The 26,457-nt window shown below is 35.5% G+C and overlaps 1 protein-coding gene across 1 annotated transcript; it reads right to left on the bottom strand.

Annotated features, from left to right (window-relative positions):
• Window positions 1-9,248: 9,248 nt before the first annotated feature.
• Window positions 9,249-20,322, bottom strand: LOC144969656 (uncharacterized). The gene is made up of 6 exons (XM_078908797.1): window positions 20,188-20,322; window positions 19,439-19,563; window positions 14,762-14,852; window positions 14,082-14,180; window positions 11,711-11,861; window positions 9,249-10,052 (listed from the first exon to the last, which is right to left on the bottom strand). The coding sequence occupies exons 1-6, from the start codon at window positions 20,251-20,253 to the stop codon at window positions 9,829-9,831; spliced, it is 756 nt and encodes a 251-aa protein (XP_078764923.1). The 5' UTR covers window positions 20,254-20,322; the 3' UTR covers window positions 9,249-9,828.
• Between the last annotated feature and the right edge of the window lie 6,135 nt (window positions 20,323-26,457).

Consider the following 26,457-nt stretch of genomic DNA (forward strand, 5'->3'; position numbering starts at 1 on the left):
AGAATCATTCACGTGGTGAAGGAAAACTACATACTCATTTGCTGCGAAGGGCATGTGAACTAAGAGCCGAGTACGATCTCTCAGAAAGACGGAGGAAGATAATATAGAGCAGTAAAGTTAGGTGCCCCAAACGTAAACAAAGGTCGAGAAGCACGTGGCAAACCACATGTTCCTGTCTTGACAGCTCACGTTCCAATGTAAATAATAGAAAAAAATAACCTTTAAAATTTGGCTGTTAGGTGGCAAAAGAAACACATATTCATAAATACTCGATCATGCATCAAATAATGTCTAGATATGGATATTTTATGGAACAAAAGGTAAAATTTTCTAAAATGTATCAAAAGTTACAGTCTATCTATTTTTAGACCAGAGCAAATTATTGCGCTGGTGTGAACAAAACGAGAATTATTCGGAACCTGATTTTCATAATAATTTAGCCTTATATTATTATTTCTGCAACTGTTAGATTTTATGTAAACATATTTTCAATACTGAAAGTGTATTGCCTACAACGCAAACTACAAAATTGGGAGACCTATATTGTGCGTAAATTATTCCGGTCCCTAACGGAAATCACTAGCAACTTGTTATTGTTTACGTTTGGGGCACCTAACTTTACTGCTCTATTGCACGAGAGGAAGCTTCTTCAGACGGATAAGGTGTCCATGGAAGAAGCCAACAGTGCAAGGCGAACGATTAAGGTTCAGCGAAAAAAAGCACCTTGAAGTTACCTTCAACCAGCAAAGAAGACTTGATAGCAGCATCTAAGATCGAGACAAGAGAGGATGCCATAATTGATGTCAACCATGGATGGCAGATTGTTGGTGTCTTCGATACAAATGCGATACAACAAACAAAGGCCACGTTGGATTTATTTGGCGACGGCATATTCAAGACCCTCCCCGTGTGGTGTCCTGGGTGCGAGAATAGCCCAGTGCCAAGCCAGCGTGTCGTAAAAGGCGACTTATGGTTTGTGACTCCCCTTTTTGAGTCACCCTGTCATCCAGGCTTGGGATTGTCGAAGGGTTGACACCTCTTCCGTAAAACTCATTTTTTACAGAAACACATACGGACAAATCATTTTGTTAAAAGTCAGAGAGACCGCTTACGCGATCATTTAACGATAGATTCCTAATAGTGCTAATAACTTCCAAAAGTCTGAAACGTAAATCTCGAGTTCTAAGGAAGGAAAAGTAGAAAGTCACCAGCCTACTTGATCTAGCGTAAGAGATTAAGGACCGGAACACTTCTTGGAGAGAGGGACTAACTTCGTTGAACACTCTTTGCTTTAGCTCATCCAGAGTTTCCTGCTTCTTGAAGTACAGTTTCGTTGCTATGCGTTGCTATGACCAATATTAGCATTTTCGTGCTTCTATACACTGATGGCATGAAATTTGGACTCAAAGCCCGTTAAGGACAACAGTTTGTAATTTCATGAAAAACACTAGCACCAATCTCAATAGACAAACAAAACAAAATAGCAAAATGATAACATAGCAAAACAATTCAAAAAAATATATATAAAAATATAATAATAATCCGTCTTCACCGACGGGAAATCATACTTTAGACTCCCTAACTCATTTTTTCGCAATAGTTCTTGATGTAACCACGATAAAAGCCTCTTGAAGACAAAATTAAGGTTTATGTCATATTAAGTCATGTCTGAGAATTACGTTAGTTGATAACCATTTATTGCCCTTTTAACACACTGACATTATGGTTGAACTTTGATTACGGTTTAAGATAAAGAACTGAATAAGAGTGTATGAAAGGTGCCAGACAAAGCAAGTAAGAAAAATGAAATTTAAAAAAAACTCCCCCCCCCCCCAATTTTTTTTGTTTTGTATTTTTCTTTCTTGCTTTGTCTGGCACCTTTCATACACACCTGTTCAGTTCTTTATCTTACACCGGTGCTTGCTCCTTAATTTATTTATATATTAATGCTATGAATTTAAGTAAACTACTCACAACAACCGCCAGAAAAATCAAACATACCAACACACCAAATTGTGTGAAACCTTTTATTGCTTGATTGATATTGATTCTGTGCGTTTAGGTAAAATACTCATAACACCCACAAGCCATATAATGTACAAGCACACAAAACTATTATAACCTTATACGTTTATAGTCTGATTGGTCGATTTTAATGAGAACTAATTATTAAAATGGCCTTGACGTTAATTTGTTCCACATCTATAATTTAGTAATAATCATTCACTAATAGGTTGTCTAAAAATAGTACCAAGAGCTGAGTAACGTCAACTTGGTTCCTTCTATAAATCATAATAACCGGATAACCGTTTAAGGTCACATATGTTACGTGTGTTGGTAGGATTAATCTGAAACAGATCTGATTATTTTTCCTATACACATAACATTTATACGGACCTTTTCTCTTTCATTACATTCATACATAGCCAGCATTCCTCTCTGTTTCCCCCTCCCCTCCCCTCCCCCCTCCCCCATTTCTCTTTCTCGTTCTCTCTCTCTCTCTCTCTCTCTCTCTCTCTCCGCTCTTCTTCTTCTTCTTCTTCTAGAGAGAGAGAGAGAGAGAGAGAGAGAGAGAGAGAGAGAGAGAGAGAGAGAGAAGCTAAGAATGCTAACCAATAGATATTTGTACAATCAAAATACTGGATAAGTGACACCCCCGTAAGCTCGCTCTGACAAATATAGCTGGTTATTTACAAATAAGAAAATAAATAAGTTGATGTTACTCTGCTCTTTGTTTTTGCAATGTTAGGTGCGTGTTTACATCGAATATGTAGGGGTTTTGCTAATTTTATAAAGTAATAGAAAATAATACCAAACCATAACATAATAAACATATAAATGGATTTGTACTCACAAGAAATTTTCCAATACATATTTCATTATTTGATGGGTTTAGGGCGTTGCTTCGTCTTTGACCAGGTACGTTTGCCCCGAAGGTTACTGTCGTGAGTCACCTTCACATTTAATTCAAATTTGATGTATTCATTAGCATTTACAAATCGTATCTTTTCCCCTGCGTTCAGCTTCATCCATCTTTTCGTTTTTGAAGATTTTTCATTTGCATATGAATGATGCATGAACAATAAGACGCCTAAAATTCCTTCATTACTTGACCTTGACCGGAGACAAGGTGGTGGGAAGGGAGGGGGAGAGGGTTGTGGGGGGGGGGGGGGATAGAAAGAAGAGGAAAAAAGAAAGAGGAGAGAGATGAAGGGGGTAGTAGTTGTAGTGGTAGAAGTAATAATAGTAGAAGTAGTAGTAGCAGCAGCAGTAGCAGCAGTAGTAGTAGTAGTAGCAGTGGTAGTAGTAGTAGTAGTAGTAGTAGTAGTAGTAGTAGTAGTAGTAGTAGTAGTAGTAGTAGCAGCAGCAGCAGCAGCAGCAGCAGTAGTAGTAGTAGTAGTAGTAGTAGTAGTAGTAGTAGTAGTAGTAGTAATAGTTGTTGTAGTAGTAGTAGTAACAGTGATATTAGTAGTAGTTGTTGTTGTTGTAGAAGAAGAAGAAGAAGAAGAAGAAGAAGAAGAAGAAGAAGAAGAAGAAGAAGAAGAAGAAGAAGAAGAAGAAGAAGAAAAAGAATGGGAGGGGGGGGGGTAAAGAGTGCTGTTTTTATTTTAAATTCATTTCACTATATTGTAATATCTATCACGTTACTCAAAGTAAAGCATCGGAATTTGACCGGCCACAGGGAAGACATGGTGGGAATGATGAGCTTCTGGTTCCAGGCAACGAAAGGTACATCGTCTTGCCATTTCATCACATATTATTGCATTAATTTGTGAGCTTTGTTGATTGATCACCGGCATCACCAGGGGATTTTACATTAGTACAACACTATAGTGGGCGAGGAAAGACCTCTGACAAAATTTGAAATTCATTCTAATGTCTTATAAAATATATTCCTAGGAATAATGCTAATGCTCCTCCTCCTCCTCCTCATCCGCATCTCCCTTCCCATCCACCTTCTTCTTTTTCTCCCCCTCTCCTCCTCCTCCTCATCATTATTCTTCTTATTCTCGTCCTTTTTCTCCTCCTCCACCTCCTCCTCCTCCTCCCCGCCTTCTCCTCCTCCTTCTTCTTATTCTTCTTCTCCCTCTTCCTCTTATTTTTCTCTTCCTTCTTCTACTCCTCCTCCTCCTCTTATCCTCCTCCTCGTCCTCGTCTTTCTTCTTCTTCTTCACTTACTTTTTCTTCTCCTCTTCGCCATCTTCTTCTTCCTATGATATATACATATATGATTTCAGTCTGGCCTGATATGACACCCCTGGTTACGCTGGTAAAGTAAAGAGAATGAAAACAAAACAAAACAACAAAAACTGACCTGTACTTTAACACATCAAGCGCAAATGTATTTCATCTATTCTGTACAGAAATTAGGTTGCAAATTATCGTAAAAGTCTATATTATAATATAATAAATACTTATGTACTATGGCATAAAAAAACTCCACAAAAAGTAAAAAACATGATCGAAGAAAAACCTAAAATTATTGACATTCAATCTTTTTTTCAGTTGCTTTTCAAATATTAAATATTCTATACAACTTCGACTCGATGTAGCATCTAAAAATAATTACGACCTGCCATATACTATTTACACTGGACAAGGAATGATGTTAATAATTTCTATTATGAGATCGGACTAATGTAAATAAACGAACTGGGGGTGGGGTGTGCACATATATTAACAACAAATGGTGCCACCCCAATAACTGTCAGATAAAGAAAATGTATTGTGACGATTATATTGAATTTATTACTGTTTCGTCACGACCATATTACCTACCCCGGGAATATACTCATGTCATCATCATCAACGTCTACATTCCACCATCATCAGACAACACCACAGCGAAAAATATTTTGAGGAAAGAAATACAGGACATTCAAATTAAGTCACCCGATGCCGTATTGATGGTCACTGGCGATTTTAACCAATGTAACGATTTTACTCTCCCGGGACTTCATCAATACGTGGACTGCGAGACAAGGGACAAAAAAACATTAGATTTATTCCTGTGTAATATTAAAAATAGTTATAAATGTTTACCCCGTGCCCCATTAGGTTTATCTGACCACTGCATGCTCTTGCTACTCCCCACCTACCGCCCTGTTTTTAAACGTGTAAAACCAGTAAAGAAAAGTGTACAGATCTGGAACGGAAGTGTGTGTGAAGATTTGCGTGGCTGTTTTGAATGCACTGACTGGAATGTTTTTATCGAATCATGTGATAGTGTGGATGAGCTGAATGACTGTGTGAGTGAGTATTTAAAATTCTGTGAACAGCTAGTGTCTTGTAAAAAAGAAATAAAATATTATCCTAACAACAAGCCTTGGATAACAAAAGATCTAAAACTTTTATTGAACCAAAAGAAAACTCTCTATACTAGTGGAAACAAAAAAGATCTGAAAACAAAACAAAAAGAGATAAAGAGGGTAATATCTAGTTGTAGAGACAAGTACAAAAATAAAATTGAAAAATGCTTTTCTTCTGGGGATATACGGGACACGTGGCGGGGGCTTAAAACTGCTGTGAACTATAATCCAAAGCCCACGATTATATCAGAAGATATCGAAATTGAAACTTTAAATAAATTTTATTCACGTTTCGACACAGCAAACAAATTTGATATTGAAAATGAAAAACATAAATTAGACAGGGCTTTGGAAGATGAAATGGCTGTTGAGGTCAGTGAAGAGGAAACGAGATTCGTATTTTCGAAACTAAACGAGAGGAAGGCTGCTGGGCCGGATGGATTGAAAGGAAAACTATTAAAAGAATGTGCCCACCAGCTTTCCCCCATTTATACACATATTTTTAACTGGTCCCTCCAATGCGTTTCAATCCCTGAAATTCGGAAAACTTCGAAAATTATTCCTGTTCCAAAAAAGAAAAACTTGAAACTATGAACGATCTCAGACCTGTTGCACTGACTTCAATAGTCATGAAATCTTTAGAAAAACTTGTTCTTGTTAAAATTAGGAATCAGTTTATGCCATTGAGTGATAGTCATCAATTTGCTTACAAACCAGGACGTGGCGTAGAGGATGCCATTTGGCTGTTTACAAACAACATCTACAGGCATCTAGATCACGCTAGGAGCTATTGCAGATTGCTTTTTGCAGATTTTTCTTCAGCGTTCAATACAATGCAACCTCAGTTGGTTGTTCAAAAATTGACTAGTCTGAATTTAAACAAGTATATAATTGCTTGGGTGCTCGAATTTCTTACGGAGAGAGCACAATATGTTCAATTAGGGCAAAACAAATCTTCCTGTATAACTACAAATACTGGCGCTCCTCAAGGTTGTGTATTGTCCCCTGTATTATTCACAATATACACGAATGACTGTAGAAGTCAAAACCTGAGTGTACCTTTAATAAAGTTTGCAGATGACACCGCTCTTCAAGGCCTCATAACAAATGGCAACGAAGTGGCTTATAGGCAAGAAATTGATAGATTTGTGTCTTGGTGTGATGCCCACCACCTAGAGCTTAACATAAGCAAGACAAAGGAGCTAGTGATTGACTTTAGGAGAGTGAAGGAACCGATAGAACCGTTAAAATTAAAGGACCAATTCGTCCAGCGAGTTCCTCACTACAAATACCTTGGTGTAACGATTGATGACAGGCCCAAGTGGGATGAACACTTGAAAATAATTAGGCATAAGATGTGCAGACGTACATATTTTTTATCGAAACTCTCTCAGTTTAGAATAGATAAAACCCTCTGCACATTATTTTATAAGAGCAGTAATCGAAAGTGTTTTGTCATTTTGTATAACAGCTTGGGGAGGCAATTGCTTAGCAGTGGAAAGGAACAAAATAAATTCAAATATTAAAAAATCCATTAAACGCTATATAAATGATGTTGACGATGTAGATCTTTTATACGAGAAATTTTGTATAAATAAAATAACTAAAATATTAAATGACCAGTATCATCCACTAAGACCATCAATTATTATGTCAGAAAGAAGTGGTCGCCCTTTCTCTATTTCAACGAAAACAGAGAGACACCGAAAATCTTTTCTGCCGTCCAGTATTAGGCTTTATAACAACAAGCAATAATCATTTTGTATAATTATTTCTCATTTTTGCTTTTAAAAATGTGGATGTTAATTTATTGATTTGTTTGTTTTGCGGTCTTTTCGGTTTTCAATTTGTGGTGACGGTTTTGGCTATTTTACAGTGTTGAAATTGTTCATATTATAAGGCGCAGCTCTGGTTATAGAGCTGCTCCTTTTTTATATATATACATCCTATTTCCATTGTATTTTTATCTTATGTGTAAATTATAACACGTCTGTACAAAAAATTTCCTTTTTGGGATGCAATAAAGTATTATTATTATTATTATATTATGTTCCAATTTACTAATTTAAGTTTGCTATTTCCGTAAAAAGGAGAGATAATTCCACTAAACAATCAAAAAGATTATAGACAAACGAGTACCGTTTCCAACATGAATAAAACTGATGGATATTATTATTATTATTTCTTTTTTTAAAACTTTTTCAATTTCATTTTAAAAGGCGACGAATTCAACACTCTGAAAGATCCTTTAAGCTAAATCTTAGCATTAAAAAAATAAAAATATTAAAGATTTTGTATCATGGCTATACAAAGTAATGTATACCAACATGGAGAGACTTTATATCGAAGTAAAAAAGTTTCAAACTCAATCTGCGAGGAATCCTCATATTGTTATCATTTTCCTCCTCCTCCTCCTCCTCCTCCTCCTCCGCATCTCCCTCCCCATCCTCCTTCTTCTTTTTCTCCCCCTCCTCCTCCTCCTCCTCCTCCTCCTCCTCCTCGTCCTCCTCTTTCTTCTTCTTCACTTCCTTTTTCTTCTCCTCCTCTTCGCCCTCTTCTTCTTCCTATGATATATATATATATATATATATATATATATATATATATATATATATATATATATATATATATATATATATACATTTATGATTTTTAGGATTCGCCTCTGGTGACAAACGTGCGCAAGTGATTTCTTAATATTTGCCCCAGGTGACGAATGTGCGCAAGTGACTTCGTAGGATGACAAAAGTGCGCAAGTCGTATGATCCGTGTCGGATACCATGTTGTCGAAACATATGACCCACCGCCTCAAATCGGTAATATGCGGGGATGGAAATTATGCTGAAAAGCAATCTTAACCTTAGAATATAATCAGAGATGTCGAAATTTAGTTGTTTTTATTTTGTACTAGGAATTGTTCTCTCCTTCATCAAATTGAGGGTCCCGATAGTTCAGTTGGTAGAGCATTCGATTCACCCTCAAAGGGACCGAGATCCCGGGTGCAGTCGAGATTTTTTTCCCTTCTGACCCTCCCCCTGCCTCTGTCCACATAACAGTGATTGCTCAGCGGGGTCTGTTAGATCTGACAGAAAGTACTTTGCGATAGATTAGCGTCCTATTCAAAGGAGAGCTAGCAAATGTTGATGTCCGTTTAACGCTGTAGAAACCGGGGAAAACGTCGGCTCTATACTCTATGGGCCCAATGGCTCTGCATCGGAAGGACAACTACTTCTATCAATTAAATATATTAAGGTCACTCAATTCAAAGTTTGGACTATAATTTCAATTTTCAGCATTCCAAGCACTTCAACGTAATACCGTTCTAAGGTGATAGTTTTAAGGCCTATGCGGCTATGTATTCATGTGGTATGACACTCGCTTTCGGATCGGAAGGTCCTGGGTTCGAGTCTCGCTCGGTGCATAGTTGAGTGCTTGGTAAAAGGCTCTTTACTCACATTCTCTCACCGAACTCAGGTGTAAAATGAATACCTGGCCGTTAACAGCGTTGTCTGTCGGGAAAAAAATTGTAACATCAGGCGTCATGTCATGTCTCGTTAAACATGTTAGTGTTGCTGTTGATTAGGTACCCTTTGTAAAGCGCTTTGAGCACGTTTAGTGGATATTGAGCTATATAAAAGCTTAAGTTTTTTTAAAGGTCACACATCACCTCACAATATTAAGAGCCGTTCAAGAGGAAATAATAAGAAATAAGCTCACGCCAGAATAGCAGGTTCTAAATGTATTTTTAAAACTTTCGAATCACAGAAATGCCTAACGAAAAAAAAATGGATGAAAAAGAAAGAAACACACACTTGACAGGAATCGTCCTTCCATTGCCATTTCAAATTAGGTTGTGCCTTACACCGACCAAAACGCCAAATCTACATTTTGGTCGGTTTACTTTTACTCCATATTTCAACACATTAAATTTGCCATTGACTTGAATAGAATTCTTTAATAGATATATAACGGTTTCAAAATAAGAAAAAAAATAATACTTGACGCTTAAACGTTTCGGGCTCAAAACCCTTCCTCAGCCAACAATAATAACAGTAACATAGAGAACTGTAATACTTTTAGTAGAAAGCAGAAATGCTGGAGAAAAAGCAAAAGACATACTGAAACTCTTCTTCGGTCTTTCTGGCTTTTATTTAAAACATTACCCCTTTTTTTTTTTTGTTTTTTTTTTAAACCCTTACCTTTCCAACTATATGAAATTGTCACATTCGTTATGATACAACCAACATTTTTCTTATTCAAATATATTTTGTACATCATAAAATTTCAAGAAAATGAACAGTGTGTTGTAGAGCATGTTTTGTTAAAGAAATTATGTATGACAACAACTTACTGCTGCTATTGTATTTGAGTGATAAAAATATATTTTTGTGTTAGTTGGGTGTGAAGTTTTGGGGAAAATCCTGAAAATGGCTGGTAAGGCTGAAGAATGGATTTGAGCCCTAGACGTTCCTTGTTACGTGATCTGATATCATACGCCAGATTAATTACTCATCATAAATTAACCCTTGCGTCCAACACGACCTTTACGGCCAAGCTTTCTTCCTCGAGGTTTTGGTTTCGGCGGATCCTGAGCCGGTTTAGGACGACTATTTAAAACCCGTCCTTGGATCCGTGGTTGGAGACGAATTGGTTTTATTGGTGGCTTTTTAAAAATCATGACAGATATTTCAGAGTCGTAGCCTAGGAGGACAAGCGTCTTGGCGTCAGGGTAGTCGTTACCGGCTGTTGAAAAAAACCCAACAAAAACAACAAAAACAGTAATGATGTCGACGATGACGACGACGACGACGATGATGATGATGATGATGATGATGATAATGATGAATTATGTAAATGAATGAATGAATGAATGAATGAATAAATAAATAAATAAAGAAGGAAAGAAAGAAAAAGAGACAAGAATAAATTCATTTTATTTTTTTCCAATGGGAAATTAATTTGCCTTAATGGTCTATTCCAATGAAAAACTAGAATAAATCGTTCTGCAGCAACAAATCATATGATCGATGACCAGATTTGACGAAATCATGAATATATAGATCGCTCTGGAAAACAAATTCATTTTCCTTCAATTACTTAATTCGGACATAATACCTGCCAGATTGAAAACAAAAGCAAAAACAAACAAAACAAAAAAGACTTGAGCTTTTATATAGAACAATATCCACGTGCTAAAAGCAATTTACAATGGGCCCCTAACCAATAGCAACACGCACATGTAGAGTGGGAAGTTTGATATATGCCATGAAGAAAGATTTAAGTATCTGGGCCTTCCATCATTAAACTATAGAAGAAAGAGAGGTGATTTGTTTGAATTATATAAATTAGATCACGGTCTTGATAACACAAAATATAATGATTTAAAAAAAGGATCCTCCAATTACAATCACTCGTCTATTTATTATATAAAATATTTATTTCAAAATATTAAACTTCAATTAGAAAAGATCCATTTATATTCCGTGCTGCCAAAACATGTAACAGTCTGAAATTTAAAACTAAAGTCGCTAAAAATATTAATTAATTTAATTCACTTTAAGATATTTGACTGAGTATTCACATAATGGATGTTTTCTGTTGGTTTTTATTTTTAATTTTCTTCTGCTTTTATTATTTTTTTTCTCAAAGAATGTGTAATGTCCAATATATTCTGTTAATTTAATGTTAAGGATATTTAAAGAACAGTCGTTCATTTTAAAACCCTATTTAATGATAATGATGATGATGATGATGATGATGATGATGATGATGATGATGATGATGATTATGATGATGATAATAATAATAATAAATATTAATAATAATAATGGAATCTTCTTGTACGACGAAATGGAAATTCATTTTGGTACACATTGATGCCATTATAAAATACAAGTATAGTATAGTTGGACATAAACTAACAAAACAAATAATCATCAAAAAGATGCCGGTGGTGATGCTGATGATGATAAAGATAGTGATGTTGATGCTGCTGCTGCTGCTGCTGCTGCTGCTGCTGCTGCTGCTGCTGATGATGATGATGATGATGATGATGATGATGATGATGATGATGATGATGATTACTGATATGTTATGATATGTTATAAACATTTGCTTATTGAACGAGCTTTCGAGTGAGCGTTAGGAACACGTGCAAATAGCGACACGCAAGTGTAAGAAATATTTTGTTTTATCCCTCAATCGATTCCGACTTTGTCATCTTTGAATAAAGACATATTCAAAAACACTTAGACGTCGTCTATATGATGCTTATTTGAAGAATCTAATTTGTAGCGAAATTTAACGCTTGATAATCTGACGTCACATATTATTATTGTAAACTTGATATCAATACCTGTTTCTATTTCTGGTGAGGGATAAAATAATATTATGATACTAACCTGGCACTGTATCGGTCTTAATCAGACTGCGTTTCCTACAAAAGGATTTCATTCCTCTGTTGGCCTTCAATATGGGATGTACCTCTTTCCATGTCAGTCTAGGACCGCTGGCATTTAAGGCGAAGTTGCTCGTCATCGTGATCGTGGTACCCTGACCGTATAAAATATAAGAATAGAAGGAATGAAGTTAACTCGTCTCTTTGTTATTGGTTTTCAGACCGCCAGTCGGATAATTAGATCCCGTAATATAAGTCCCTTTAACAGACTATAAACATTAAAAGTTGCATACAGTGTCAGTGTTGGTACCATTAATCTGGCTGGCAGAGCAGATGGGTATTTTACCTAAACGTAGAGAAGCAATAGTGACGTGATTGTAATGAAATGAAATATAAGTATATAAACACTTAAAGTAAATAAATAGACATATAAATAATAAAAGGATAAACAAATGCATAAATATATTATATAAAAGATAGATAAATAAACAAACAAAATATTAGGTTAATGAATATTTTAAAAGATTATGTCTTTTGTTCATTTTAGGCAGAAAACTTTAACTTTAAACATCCATCAAAAAAAATTACCCTAGACTTGTCAACAAAGAATGTTTTTTTAAAAACCTAAGACCGCTTTGAAAACAATTATTAAAAGATGAAAATGAGTTGTTAAAATAAAGAAATTATGAATGAAACACACAAACATTCCTTTTAGGTCTTCCTGTATCTAAACAAAAGGCATAAAATTCAAATTGCAAATTAAGTATTATATTTAAAATATTGAACGAACCCTCCTCTTTGGCGCAATAAAATATATACATCTTTCGCGTTGAGAGCAAAGAACATAAGCACAAGATATCACTCGTAAAAAGAACAGGACTCGCTAGCATTATAGAACATGCACCTTACAACCAGCCTTTCTCGTCCACAAAAATATCTTACAAGAACGGACGTGTTTTTAACCTGTTCAGTGGTGTGATATTCATTAATAAGGGATGAGTGATTATATTGATATAACTTTCTTAAATTTCTTTCTGATCTACACTCTGTATCAACTGCTTTATCTGCATACTTATACGTCTCTATTCCTATGCGGTTGATATGCATGATATCACTATGACTCGGTTACAGATAAATTGATCATATTTTACAAAACCATGATTTAGCTAGTTTGTTTATCTAGTGCAGTCCGGTACTTCTTGAGGCCAGCGTACATATCATTTGTTTACTTCAGACTACCTGGGCAGTAGCATTATAAATAGATTACTTAAAGTATTCACGAATCTATAGTTATAACGTTCAAGTGTTAGACTATTTTATAAAATTTTATTAGGCTTGTTTAGTCCTTTATACTATTTGAACATGTTATTAGGGCTGACTATAGACCCTATCGATACCCTTGTCTGAGGGCAAGGAAGTTTAACACGGAGAAATCTGACGGCCTGTTTATATTTATATCAAACCAGATTTCAATGCCTTCCTAGTATGGACATAGGAAGAGCTGTCCGACCTCACAACTGTGCATCAAACGGCACCCTTACAATCAAGATCTGAGAGACGGCCAGTTCGGTTATGGACCTCAGCTTCCACCAAGCTAAGACTTACAACAATAAAAAAATATTGTGGTTTTCCTTGTTAGTCCCACATGATGAATAATGGCCATTGAAAGAACATGTAAATACGTACCATGCTATTTAAAACATAATAAATCCGACTATCTTTTATTGTCAATTATAAGTGGGACTGAAACTTGTTTTATTCATTACTTATTGTATTGTCAAGGTTATAACCGTAGACAGCTATACGAGCAATTAATCATTGTTGTTTAATATTTCCATGTAATATGTAACGGGGAAATCATAGGATTTGCAGACCTCTATAATTTAATTTTGATTAATCGGGCGATTCTGTGAGTGTAGGAGCTGACAACCTAGATAAAACGCTCGAGTGGCGTGGAGAATTATTACATAACATTTTCTTAAACAAAAATTTAACCTCATCCTCTGAAAAACACATTTTTAACATTTTGGCCAGAAAACTCGTCCTTTAAATATCGGTCGATTAAAATTGGCCATAAAACTCGTCCCTAAAATATGGATCAATAAAAATGACCCTCATCTTTTAAAAAAAATCCAACAACAACAACAAAAAAACAAAAACAACTCAAAATACCCCTCAAACCAGTGACATGAGTTTCATCTTTCCAAAAATATTTCGAACCTGGGAATTCTATAGTCTCAGATTTGAGAGGCTTTTTGTGTGTGGAAAGATGAGGGTCATTGTAATCGATCGATATTTGAAGGACTAATTTCCTGGCCAAAATGTTTAAACCGTGATTTTGATTTTCAGAGTACAGCAGTGTAGATACTACTTACGTTCCATTTAGCGAAGTCAGACTCAATTTTCGACTGATTCGCGCTCAGGTCAGTCAGGTAACATGGTGATCTGAAAGAACTGCCTCTGATGGCCATCATCTGAATAAGACAGTAAGGTTATCAAATACTCGTTAAAGATGTAAATACTGTGGTTGACGTGTTGAATCAAAAACAAGAACAATCAAAATCATGTTCTTTAAAATAAACGAATTACTTAAATAGATCAACAGAGAAATGCCATGTTTTAGATACACGTTCAGTTACCATTGAGAGTTGGAGACAATTATTTATTGTTTTATATTTGTTTGTTGTTTTTGTTCTTTTACTTTTTATCACAAAAGCTTGAATAGTGATGAAAAACTATTCAAAAATGCTTGATGTTTCTATCAGTTCTAGTTTTGAAGCCTTTTCAATTCTTTATCGGTTAGTAATAAAAAAAGCACCCTGTAGTTTAATAAAGTGCATAAACCTAAAAATGTTATATATCTCATCATTTGAAATTTAAATCACTTTTTTTTTTGCTTTACTCTGGCATAATACAATGTTGGCACAATGGAACACATGATATCATGCCGTATCACACACACACACACACACACACACACACACACACACACACACACACACACACACACACACACACACATACAAACAACGATTGGCGGATATTTAGAACTTACTTTGGTGTTGGGATTCATGTAAATATAAGAAGCAGTCATGTTAAGGACCTTGAGATGCCTGCTCGTCGTCTTGATGACAGCCTCACCTTCCCTGTGAACGAAATAAATACACAAATGTACTTGGGGGAAACCCTATTTTAATATAGCATAAAATCAAAAATATTCCGAGGTGTCTGTATCATCCTTTGTAAAAAAAAAAACCAAAAAAAAAACAAAAACAAACAACAAAAAACAAAAAAAAAAAAAAAACAACAACAAACAAACAAAACGAAACAACAAAATTCAAACAAAAACAAAACAAAACAAACCAAAATCTACAAAAACAACAACAAAATCGTAGCAGTTCCCGTTTTCATTTCCGTTCAAACACTTGGTTACTAAAAATAGATTTCGACGCGTTACGGCATCAATGAAATTTTAAACTCACCCCAAATGCACGCTCACAGTTCAAAGCGCTGCCGTTCTTTAAAAAAAAACGTTTTAAAATTTTGGTATAAAAACCCGTTCTTCCAATTTCGATCAATTAAAATGACCCTCATATTGCCAAAAACTATCAAACCGTGTTAAGTCCGAGGTTCGAGAGTTTTTGATCATTTTAATTGATTGACGTTTGAATTACGAGTGGCTGGCCAAAATCTTTAAATGTGTTGATTTTGTTTGTTTGTTTGTTTGTTTGTTTTTTGATTACGGTAGGGTCGAGGATTACAATGTTGTGTCTGTATATTTGATGGAATTATACTAAAACGTTTGTGTAGTGTGTAGGGGAGAAAAATGAGACACAATATGATCCTATTCTTACTTTTGGCAAGGCCCTCATGACCATCTCAGTTAAAGAAGGAGAAGAAAGAAATGTATTAAAGTCAATAGCCGTGGAAAATATCAAAAGGAGGGCGACTAAGTTTGTTGCTGAATTATATCAAGTGGTCACAACTCTCCCCCCCCCCCCCCCCTCCCCCGAAAAACAAAATACAAAAAAACAAAAACAAATCAAAACAAAACAAAACACACACGCCGCTTTTCGTCGGCTTGTTTCTCTGAGACTTCATTGAATTTCTTTCAAATACAACAAATCCTTATACGTAGATGTTAACATTTTATGAATATGAATTGAGAAACAAAAAAAAAAACAAAAAAAAATAATAATAATAATAAAAAAAAATACAGTGATTTTTAAAAACCGTGTTCAGAAATACAATATCAGAATGTAAAATGGCGATAATCTTTACTTTTGTAGCCAATTTTAGCAACCATTACAATAATATGCCACCATAAACATTATTTTCATCATATTTCTCCTCATCATGTAAGACGTGGTCCATATAGCGCACTCACATACGTATCTTTTTTGTTTTGTTTTTGTTCCAACGATTACAAAGTTAAGACTTTAACTAATCATTAGCCCAGTCGACCTCTTTAATGACGTAACTTAGTCTCTTTTTCCAACTTTAAATATATTTCCAAATTTCCTCAATGGTTATGTCTTCCCAGCAAAAATAAAAACAATTTTTTTCAGTGATGCATAGAGTTTCCCAGATACATCATCAACAATTGTCTTCTAAAGAATTACAACGCGCAAATGCCACTATAATTTGAGTCAACTTTTCGCCGATATCGAAATTTTTAGATGGTGTTACAAGATTTTAAATTGTTAAAAACAATTATTTTGATGCCTTGCAATTCTATTAACAAAGAACAGTTCTGTAAGTAGTAAAAATTGGGGAAATATATCTTTATAACTTTTTACAATACAAAGAAATAAACAGCGGTACGTTTGTTTGTTTGTGTTTTTTTTTTTTTGGACCACCTGATATTATATGCCGCATGAAGTAAAAATTATTGAAACGCCTGTCACTTCCGTCTCTAAAGTACATAAGACGCGGTAGAGGTGATCTAATTCAAATTTACATGATCGTACACAAGATTCACAACATATATTACAGTACAGAGGGTTTTTCAAACATACAATTATGACATCATCAAGAGATAAGGTTTTCAAAATCTTTAAAGAGCGGTGTTCAACCTTGATATGTACCCACTCTATTGTTTTCAGAACAGTAGATAATTAGAACTCTCTCCACCCCTGTCAAGAACCACGAAGAATATCAAAATATTTAAGAACTATGTTGATAAGGAATTGATGGTTTCTCTTTGATCTCTTGTTGGTAAGCCTGTCAAGGTATTGACGTGAATGTTTTTTAAAACTATAATCTCATAGTATGAGTCTTCAGTTCTACAATCAACATACAGTGCATACACTTTTGAAATTGACGTCAGCTATTGTATATTTCATTAAAACTAGTCGAATAAACATTTAAGTTGTTTTATTTTGAAGTCGAAAATTTAAAATAAAGTATATTTTAGCCCTGAAATCAACCGCTGACCGTGAACCGAAGACCCATAACCGCCTAAAGTGCTTGCCTATCACCTGGAGTAAACAGACCAAGGCCACAGATCCTGAGCATCACACAATTTTAACACAGATGCAGTGGCGTGAGGCCATTGGATCGAATGGTGCCAGGCACCGCACCAATCTTTTAAAAAATCATTAACAGCATAATTTAATGAAAAATAAAACAGAGATTTTAACTCCACTGTCTTTCGCCAACTCGCCAACAACATACTGCCTTTTTAGTCTCCACTCTATTCAAGATTCCGAGTCACGCACTGCGCCGACTCGTGTATTGGTGACATCACTCCGCGAAGTAGTGACTAAATCAAACACCGTGGTGCAAAGCAATCCGAGCTCCAATTAATGCTTTATCCATTAGTATCGCGACTGCTGATTGAGCGAGAAACTAGGTCGAATTATACTATCTTCAAATAGCGGAAAACCCCTCGACTTGTGCCAGGATCTGAGAGCTCCACCGTTGGACTGGGGGGATGCGCCAAATTAGGTTCAAAGTTCAAAAACGTTTATTTTAGGCAATTGCCAATGTAGGGTAACTTCGGCCATCCAAAATATTACATTAACTGTCAAAAACACTGATCATTGTCAAGTTTATTTGTAAGCAGCAAAGAAAAACATCATAAAACTTTAAAATATGACATATCAAACCTCCCACCTCTTTTTCACGATTATTGAATAAAGTAATTCTTAGCAACGAAGCATTGTGGACGAATTTACCAACATTTTTCTTGCTTGTAGTGCCGAGTTGATGGTTACGTGTGTTTGAGTGTTTATTTGTGTGTGTGTGTGTGTGTGTGTGTGTTTGTGCGTGTGTATTTGTGTCAGTCAGAGAAAGAAACCGAAGACTGTCAACAGTTATACTTTTGGTGTGTTTTTAGATTTTTAAGTACTTAAGTGGAGTGATTTTTTCTTTGTGATGCTTTAAGATCTGAATCTACCTTTTATTTGTGCAATCATTAATCGTATTCCACTGCTTTCCATTATTTGAGATATACTTTGAAGTTTTGTTTTGTTAAACAATGAATTGCAATGAATAAAGTTGACTCTTTACTTCACCGACCGTTTGGGAGATTGACACTAGATGACAAATTAGAAATAAAAAGACTAATTCCTCACCAACCAACTGATTTTGAATTAACACAGGTGTGGAAATCTCGAAAACGCTCTTTTTCAGTGACATGGTATGACAGGCATGAATGGCTCACAGTTAGTTTAGTCTTTTGTTTTTATTGTCTACTTTTTACAGATACAACAATCACTGACAAATCATGGACATCTATAGGCTATAGTGACCTTAACCACTTCCATCGTATTTCTTAACCTCCTGAACGTTGTTTTAGCACCCTTAAAAGAGTGAAATTTTTTGTTGCGAAATTCAATGAAACAGGAGCGGTTAAATTCATTAATGATTCTGTCAATTCACAAAGCTGAAATAGATGCCATTCCAGATTTCAATAAACACATTATAAAAAGATTTGCAGAGATGAAACATCGCAGTGCAGATTTTTTTTACAAGTACTAAAAGTAAGTAATTTCTGTCATAGGTTTTTTTTTTCTCTTTTGATTTACATTTATAACATATTGATTGTATTATCTACCAAATCCAATCCTTTAAATGGTGGACAAAAAATAATTACAAAGACCTTTTCATACGGGACTTGTATCTCAGTGTTGTGGCTTGTTGTTTTCATGAATTATTTGTTTTTGTAAGTTTTGTCCACTCGTAGAAACCATCGACCCTCCCCCACCCTTCCATAAAAGAGAGTTTTTAATATGTCGTGCTCTCTCCTCTTAAACGTATTCACTGTATTAGAATTTTTTTTCTAATCATGGCACCACCATATGCCGTCAATACGCAACGCCGCTGCACAGATGATTGAAAAACAAATGGATGGTGTCGGCAGGTTTTGCAATTCCTTTACCAGTGTGTCAAAATATTGTGAAAAACATTCACTAACTGGACCTGACCTACATGCACTAATGTTATCTCAGGCCTTTTCATACAGGGAATAAATAGTCAAGGGGACGAAACGGGGGTAAGTAATATTCTGAATGGTTAGTGCTAAGTAACGGGTCAAATAATCAATTAGATCAGTTTGAATTAGATGAGTAAAGTAATTTTATTTTATAATTGTATCTTGTGTTTAACACGCTTACTAATGCATACCAGTTACTTGACAGGGCACTAAAGGCTAGACTGTTGGCTTAGTTTAGTTCTTATTAGGTATTGTATTGTATTGTATTGTAAAAAAAAAAGCAATACAACTTACGGTGAAAGGAAGGCCTTCTGGGTAATCAGCATTCCACTGCTTGCTTCTACTTCCCAATCGTAAAGTTCAACATCGTGTATGATTGGGTTTCTGAGCTGTCTGTTCCTTGACCCCCCTTTACCACTCTGTAATGAGAAAAAAAAATCATGAGCGTTTATATAGCGCGATTTCCAGTGAATACACTCAAAGCACTATATAAGGCCAAGATCTAAGGCCAAAACTGACACTGAACATATAGGATAAGATGTAACGCTCTTACGTATCTATTAATGCATTGTTATTATTATTAATATTATTATTATTATTATTATTATTATTATTATTATTATTATTATTATTATTATTATTATATATAATAATAATAATAATAATAATAATAATAATAATAATAATAATAATAATAATAATAATAATAATAATAATAATAATAATAATTATAATTATAATGATAATAATAATTACTATTATTTATTATGATTATTATTATTATTATTAATATTATTATCATTATTATTATTATCATCATCATCATCATCATCATCATCATCATCATCATCATCATCATCATCAACATCATCATCATCATTATGATCATCATTGTAAAATAATAGATCCCAACTCAATTTTAACAAACTTGCCAAGCTTTATAAAAAATCAACCAATCATAATTTTCAGAGTTGAAATTGTGCGGGCGTTTGTTTTTCTTCAAATTGACGAGTCTATATTATTATATAACAGAGCTAGCTCACCTTATGTGCCTCGATGCATACTGCAACAAACAAAAGTATAACAATAGAAACTAAGATTTTCTGCATGGTTGAAACTTGTCTAACTGCGACAAACGAATATTTCTGACCTGTGGTCAACAGGTTGCTGCCGTTCCTCTTTGTGACCAGAGGGGTAAGACCTCTCGATATTTATATCATGACTATCTTCTTATTTTTGTGACTAGCCGCATCAAACCGGTATTATGTCGGAGTATACTGGATGTCAAAAAGAGATTCTATTAAAGTTAAAAGAGTCAGAAATGTTCAACTTTAACTTTTTTTTTCCAGCAAAAGAAACTAGATTGTTTTCCTCATAAGCTTATAAAAACTTATCGCGGATCTCATATTTTTAAAACTATAAATTCTATTTTGAGTATCTAAAGTATCCCGAAAGAAAACAAATCAAGAAGTCTGTGACATCCTTGATATCAGACCGACCCTAATGAAAGTAATAAAAACAAGAAAACTAAGGTATTTTGGAAACCTAAGACGCCATCAAACTGTCAACAAGGACATTCTTGAGGGTAGAGTTGAGGGGAAAAGAGGAAGAGGCAGGCCAGCAAGAACTTGGATAGATGATGTGAGGACATGGACATGATTGTCGGCAGCCGAATGCAGTCAGCAAGCCGTCAACAGGGAAGATTGGCGTGTCATTTCAAGTCGACCTCAACCCATGAGATGACACTGGAAGAAGAAGAAGAAAGTATCCCGAGATAATATTGTTTAGAGTTTATCCTTGCTTTGTGACGTCACACATGTTGATAATTGTCTAGTGGTGGCAGAGAAGGGGCACTTGTTACAATTTTTTTTTTTTAGTGTATAGTGGAGGGGATAGGAAGAGGGATGGAGAGTGTTGAAAAACTTTCTAATAAGGCCCAAGGTGCCTGAATTTATCCCCGTTTCTATGGTATTAAACGGACAGTATCAATAGGCTTTAACAGTCGTGACGTCACTTCCCTCGTAACGACGCATAGTAACTTAGTAACTGGTTCTAAACTATCGGAACAATGGAGGACGCCCTTATGAATTACTTCTCCGAAGAGCATAAAAATGTATCCAATGAGCAAAACATTATCAATCTGATAATGTTTTGACTTTTATACATTCTGATCACATGACATGTGAAAAAGTTCTAGCTAGCATGAAGAATTAAAAGTACCGATTTTCTTTGTTTAGAACCAAGCTGCTCGTTGCTGGGCCGACGTAACATCAGACTATTGAATCCAATCGCTTGCTACCCATATGGTAAAATGCTAGTCTATTCCAAAGTACATTTCGCCAGCTCTAACCGATCTAGCTTTCCAATCTCTCAAGGGGGAAGGGGGGGGGGGCGGTTAAGAAAATGAGCTATCGGAACCCCCCCCCCCCCCCCTTTAAAGGACGAGCGAGAGAGAGAGAGAGAGAGAGAGAGAGAGAGAGAGAGAGAGAGAGGGAGGAGAACGGGGGAAGGGGGGGGGGGAGTGGATTAGACGATCTATCAATGGCGATTTTACTCCCGAGATGTAGGATTAGAACAGGGCGTACCAATCATTGGGCAACAAAAACTGTAGCCAAACGGTTAATTTAAAATGCTAAGTTGCAAATTGCGAAAATTATATAGCCTACCTATTTCTGTTGTGCATTTTGATATTATTAAATCTGTGTTCCAAAAAATATATTTTTGCAATATATTCTACATCGATCACATTGCCAACTCCCGCCGATGGTGAAAGACAATGTTGGATCAGATCACTCCTTGTAACAAAACTAAGAAAGCTGCAATTAAAAAAAATACTAGTCAGGGTATCAGAAACGTTTTAGTGTAGTAAATCAGGAATCAATATTTACTTTCTTTGTCAAGTAGATTTGAGATACTGGCAGAATTTTAATCGCTGCGAAGTTTTTTATTCTCTATTGTCTTCTGGCACTTTTCTATCCCTTCATGTCTTGTTATTATCAACTTAAGTGCCTGCTCCATTCAATGGCTCAATCATCTCTGTTTGTATGAGAATATTATGGCTAATAAGCTTAACTACTAACATTCTTCGCTGAGTTGTGTGTTGAACCCATGACATCAAGAAGTCGGGAGGGATGTTCAAGATAGGCACGATGCTTAGATGCGACGTTGGTTTTTTTTAAAAATTCTCTATTGTCTTCTGGCACTTTTCTACTCACTTCATCCTTTTTATTATCAACACAAGTGCCTGCTACTCTCACTTTTCTCATGAAACTCTATAACATCAGAAATAAAAAAAAAAGTAAAAAGATGTGCCCGAAAGGACAAAAGAGATCTTGTAAATAGAATAGCAAATAATGCACAAGAAGATGCTGAAAATAAGAGACCAAAAAGAGCTCAACAGTATCACCAAACAATTATCAGGACTAAGAACATACCAGCTGACCAATCACCAACAAAAACGGGGTCACCCTAAGTAAGCCAAAAGACCAGCTCGACAGATGAAAGGAATATGTTTGTGAGATTTTGAACGGTATGCCTGTACATAAATGACCAGAAATAGAAGAGGAGGAGTATTTATACATCAATATTGACCCCCCCCCCTCCTCATTTAGGAAAATAACACATTCTATTCGACAAACCAAAAATAGCAAAGCACCAGGACCAGATACTTTTCCACCAGAGAAACTAAAATCGGATCCTTTACTAACAGCAAGAACACTCTTAAACTTATCACAACAATTTGGGAAAATGAAGAGATCCCACAGGATTGGACAAATGGATACATGTAAAGATACCAAAGAAAGGAGATCTCAGCAACCGTAAACTGGAAAGGAATACAACTCCTATCATTGCCCAGCAGGATCTTTTCTAGAATAATCCTCAACAGATTCAGGAATGTGGTTGGCTCAATGAGAGACGAACAAGTGGGTTTCAATCAAGCAGATCTTGCACAGACCAAATAGCAACACTGCGTATTATTATCGAACAATAAAAAGAGAGGCAATCACAACTATACATAAACTTCGTAGACTGCAAAAAGGCTTTTGACATGATTGACCGCAGATAGTATGGAGGGGGTCTGCGACATAAAGGCCTACCCAACATGATGTGAACCTAATTCAGAAATCTTATGAAAATACCAAATGCCAAGTCATCCATAATCATCAAGTAACGGAACCCTTCCCCATTGAAATTGTGTGCGACAAGGATGCTTAATCTCCCCAATATTATTTTCATTGGTGATCAACTAGATCATGAGAACAACCACCTAAACGCCACTTTAAGGAAAAAAATTGATCTTGATTTTGCTAATGATGTAAGCCTCCTAGCTGACATCTGGCAAAACATGCAAGATAAAAATAGGAGGATGCGAAGGCGGTAACCAGAGACCGTTCCAGATTGACATCTGTGGTGGACGCCCTATCTTCCAAATGGAGTTAATAGGAAAAACGCTTGTAATTTTAACCATTTACAAGTGGATTAGATTTTTCTCTAACGTTGACATAAGTCATTATCTCACCTTGAAAAAAAAACCAAAAAAAACCAAAAAACAAACAAACAAACAAACAAACAAACAAAAGAAAACACACATACAAGAGGGCATTTGCTATTTCACTCTCTTGGCTAGTTGGAACAAGAACAATACAAAAATATTAACCTCTCCGTACTGTTCTTAAATCACTGTTGTACTGTAACAAATAAAAGCAATACAACCCCCCCCCCCCCCCCAAAAAAAAAAACAAACAAACAAAACAAAGCAAAACAAAAACAAAATCTAACCAAAAACACCCCTCCAACCCCCCCCCCCCCCCCAAACAAAAAACGAAAAACCCACAAAATCAACAACAAACGAACAAACAAAAAAAAACACACACACAAACACACACAAAAAAAACAGAACAAAAAAAAAACAAAAAAAAAAACCCAAACAAAACAAACCAAACAAACAAAAACTTCAAAATCGGAAAACATAACAAAACGCTCGTTGGACATCTTTTGTATCAATCTATTGTTCCACCCTGATTGTCCGATTATATTACCCCCCTCTGTCCCCTTCCATTTGACCCCTCATCCATGTCCACTCCACTATCACTACACAGTCTATTGGATTTCCCGAAGAAAATTACAACTCTCAGAACTAAAATCGTGACAAAAACAAAACGCTGACCCAAGGTCAGGAGGTTTTTGATGCAGGGCGAAGTTAAAAAGGAAACGCGTGAAATACAAGTTAATAAGAGAATGGCTAGGAGACAGGGAAAAAAAGTAGTTCTTCAGAACCATAAGGCCCATGGAGCCGGAGTTTATCCCGGTTTCTATAGCATGAAACGGATCATCGCAGTTGCTTACTACCCTTTGGATAGGATACTTGTTTATCGCAAAGTGTTTTCTGCCAAATCTAAGAGATTCAGATATACATTAACTGTTGGATGGACAAGGGGGGGGGGGGTGTTGGGAGTCAGAAAAAGTTATCTCGCTCTCACCCGGGATCGTTCTCTATCCCTCTGTGTGTGAAGCGAGTGAAATAACCAAACCGATGTCAGAAAATAAGAGAGAAAGAGAAGACCAATCTTCTGACTGTAATTGAAGCTGTCTACAAAGGTCCTTAATTAACAAATAACAAACAACACTGAGCACGTAAGACGAGACATGCAGCCTGCAAAACGCGATAATTAATTTGTTCTCTCGAGAGAAACAGCGCTGTTGCAACCAGGTAGCATATTCGTTTTACAATTGAGTGTGGTGAGAGACTATTTTGGGCACGTACTCAAACGAAACAAAAACATTTTAGCAAACAAATCCACGAAAGCATACTTTACACAATCAGATCAAGACAAATATCGAGGCAGACCAACAACAAACATTCACTCAATAAGAAACAAAGACTTGAAGTGCCTCCTAAACCATCAAGAATCAAGGTCGGAAAAGATCTTGCAGATATTATACAATCACTCACAGGTGAACGAGACAATTGGAGAGAGATCGTTAATAGAAGTAGAGAAGTTGCCGAGGCGTCCCAGTTGGTTTATTAGGAGACGGGTGGCAATAAGTCGATGATGATGATGATGATGATGATGATGATGATGATGATGACGATGATGTTGATGATGATGATGATGATGATGTACATGATGATGTACATGGACCAACAAACAAGCTTTGTTTCATAACGAAAATTTGTTCATTCTTTATTATTTACTGAATGCTCAGAAAGGTCAACCTAAGACTTTCATGGGTTTATGGTCAACCCAATCTCGTGTTTATCTTTTACCCTGAGCTGATTACATAAAATGTATGTAATCTACAGTTAATGATACCGATTTTGGATCTTAGGACACGATATTCAGTCATGCATCGTCGGAGGTCGACAGGAATGATCTCGAAACGTGTCTCTCACACATTCCTAATGTTTGAGTCATGCAGTGGCTTAAATGTAAGCGTGATTTTTTTTTGTTTTTTTTGTTTGTTTGTTTGTTTTTTTTTACAGAGCATTGACTACCCAAATGGAGTACTGGTTAGTCTTGTATACCAAAAATAAAAAAAAGGATTAGACTGCGGTTTTTTTTTTTTGTTTATTTATTTTTTTTTTTTTACAGAGCATTGACTACCCAAATGGAGTACTGGTTAGTCTTGTATACCAAAAATAAAAAAAAAAGGATTAGACTTTGGGTAAAGGGATAGGATAGGACTGGAAAAAATGTATAATGTAGAATCACTCCATTTTTAGGATTCTTGAACTCCAGCGTTGGAAATTTCGGACGAGTCCCCAATGCCGCTGTTTTTAAATATGTAATGTAGAAACGAAAGTAGTGCGGTATAAGCGCCAATCTAAAAGTTACCGATTGACTCTTGATAGGTTCCATAAACCCTGCCTTGCGTTCCGCCTGTTGGTGGATCAGAAATATTGGGGTAAATTGTAAAAACATATAAATAAATAAATAAATAACAAATAATACTTTTAGAAAATAAATCATTAAAAAAATTCAGTGTGTTTTTAAAAATAATATTTTTGACATATTTCAGGTTTGAATAACTCCAAAACTTTGTAAGATTTCATCAAATGGTTTTTGCCATAGGTGCAGAATTTATTTAAGTTTTGATTGATAGAAGTTTTAACACTGTGAGCCTTTGGTAGCTGAGTTATAATGTCATGAGTAGAATAGGGCAATTTTGAAATAAATCGTAATTTACAATGTGTTACACATTTTAGGTTTGAATCATCCAAGAACAGCTGCAACGACATCGATTTGGCTTTGAACGTATTGATCCAAATTCATTGAAGTTTTTTTCTTCTTCTAGTTTCTTATTTGTAATCC

Source organism: Berghia stephanieae, chromosome 3 (genome assembly GCF_034508935.2).
Source record: "Berghia stephanieae isolate SIO BIC M18660-M18661 chromosome 3, UCSD_Bste_1.3, whole genome shotgun sequence".
Classification (NCBI taxonomy): domain Eukaryota; kingdom Metazoa; phylum Mollusca; class Gastropoda; order Nudibranchia; family Aeolidiidae; genus Berghia; species Berghia stephanieae.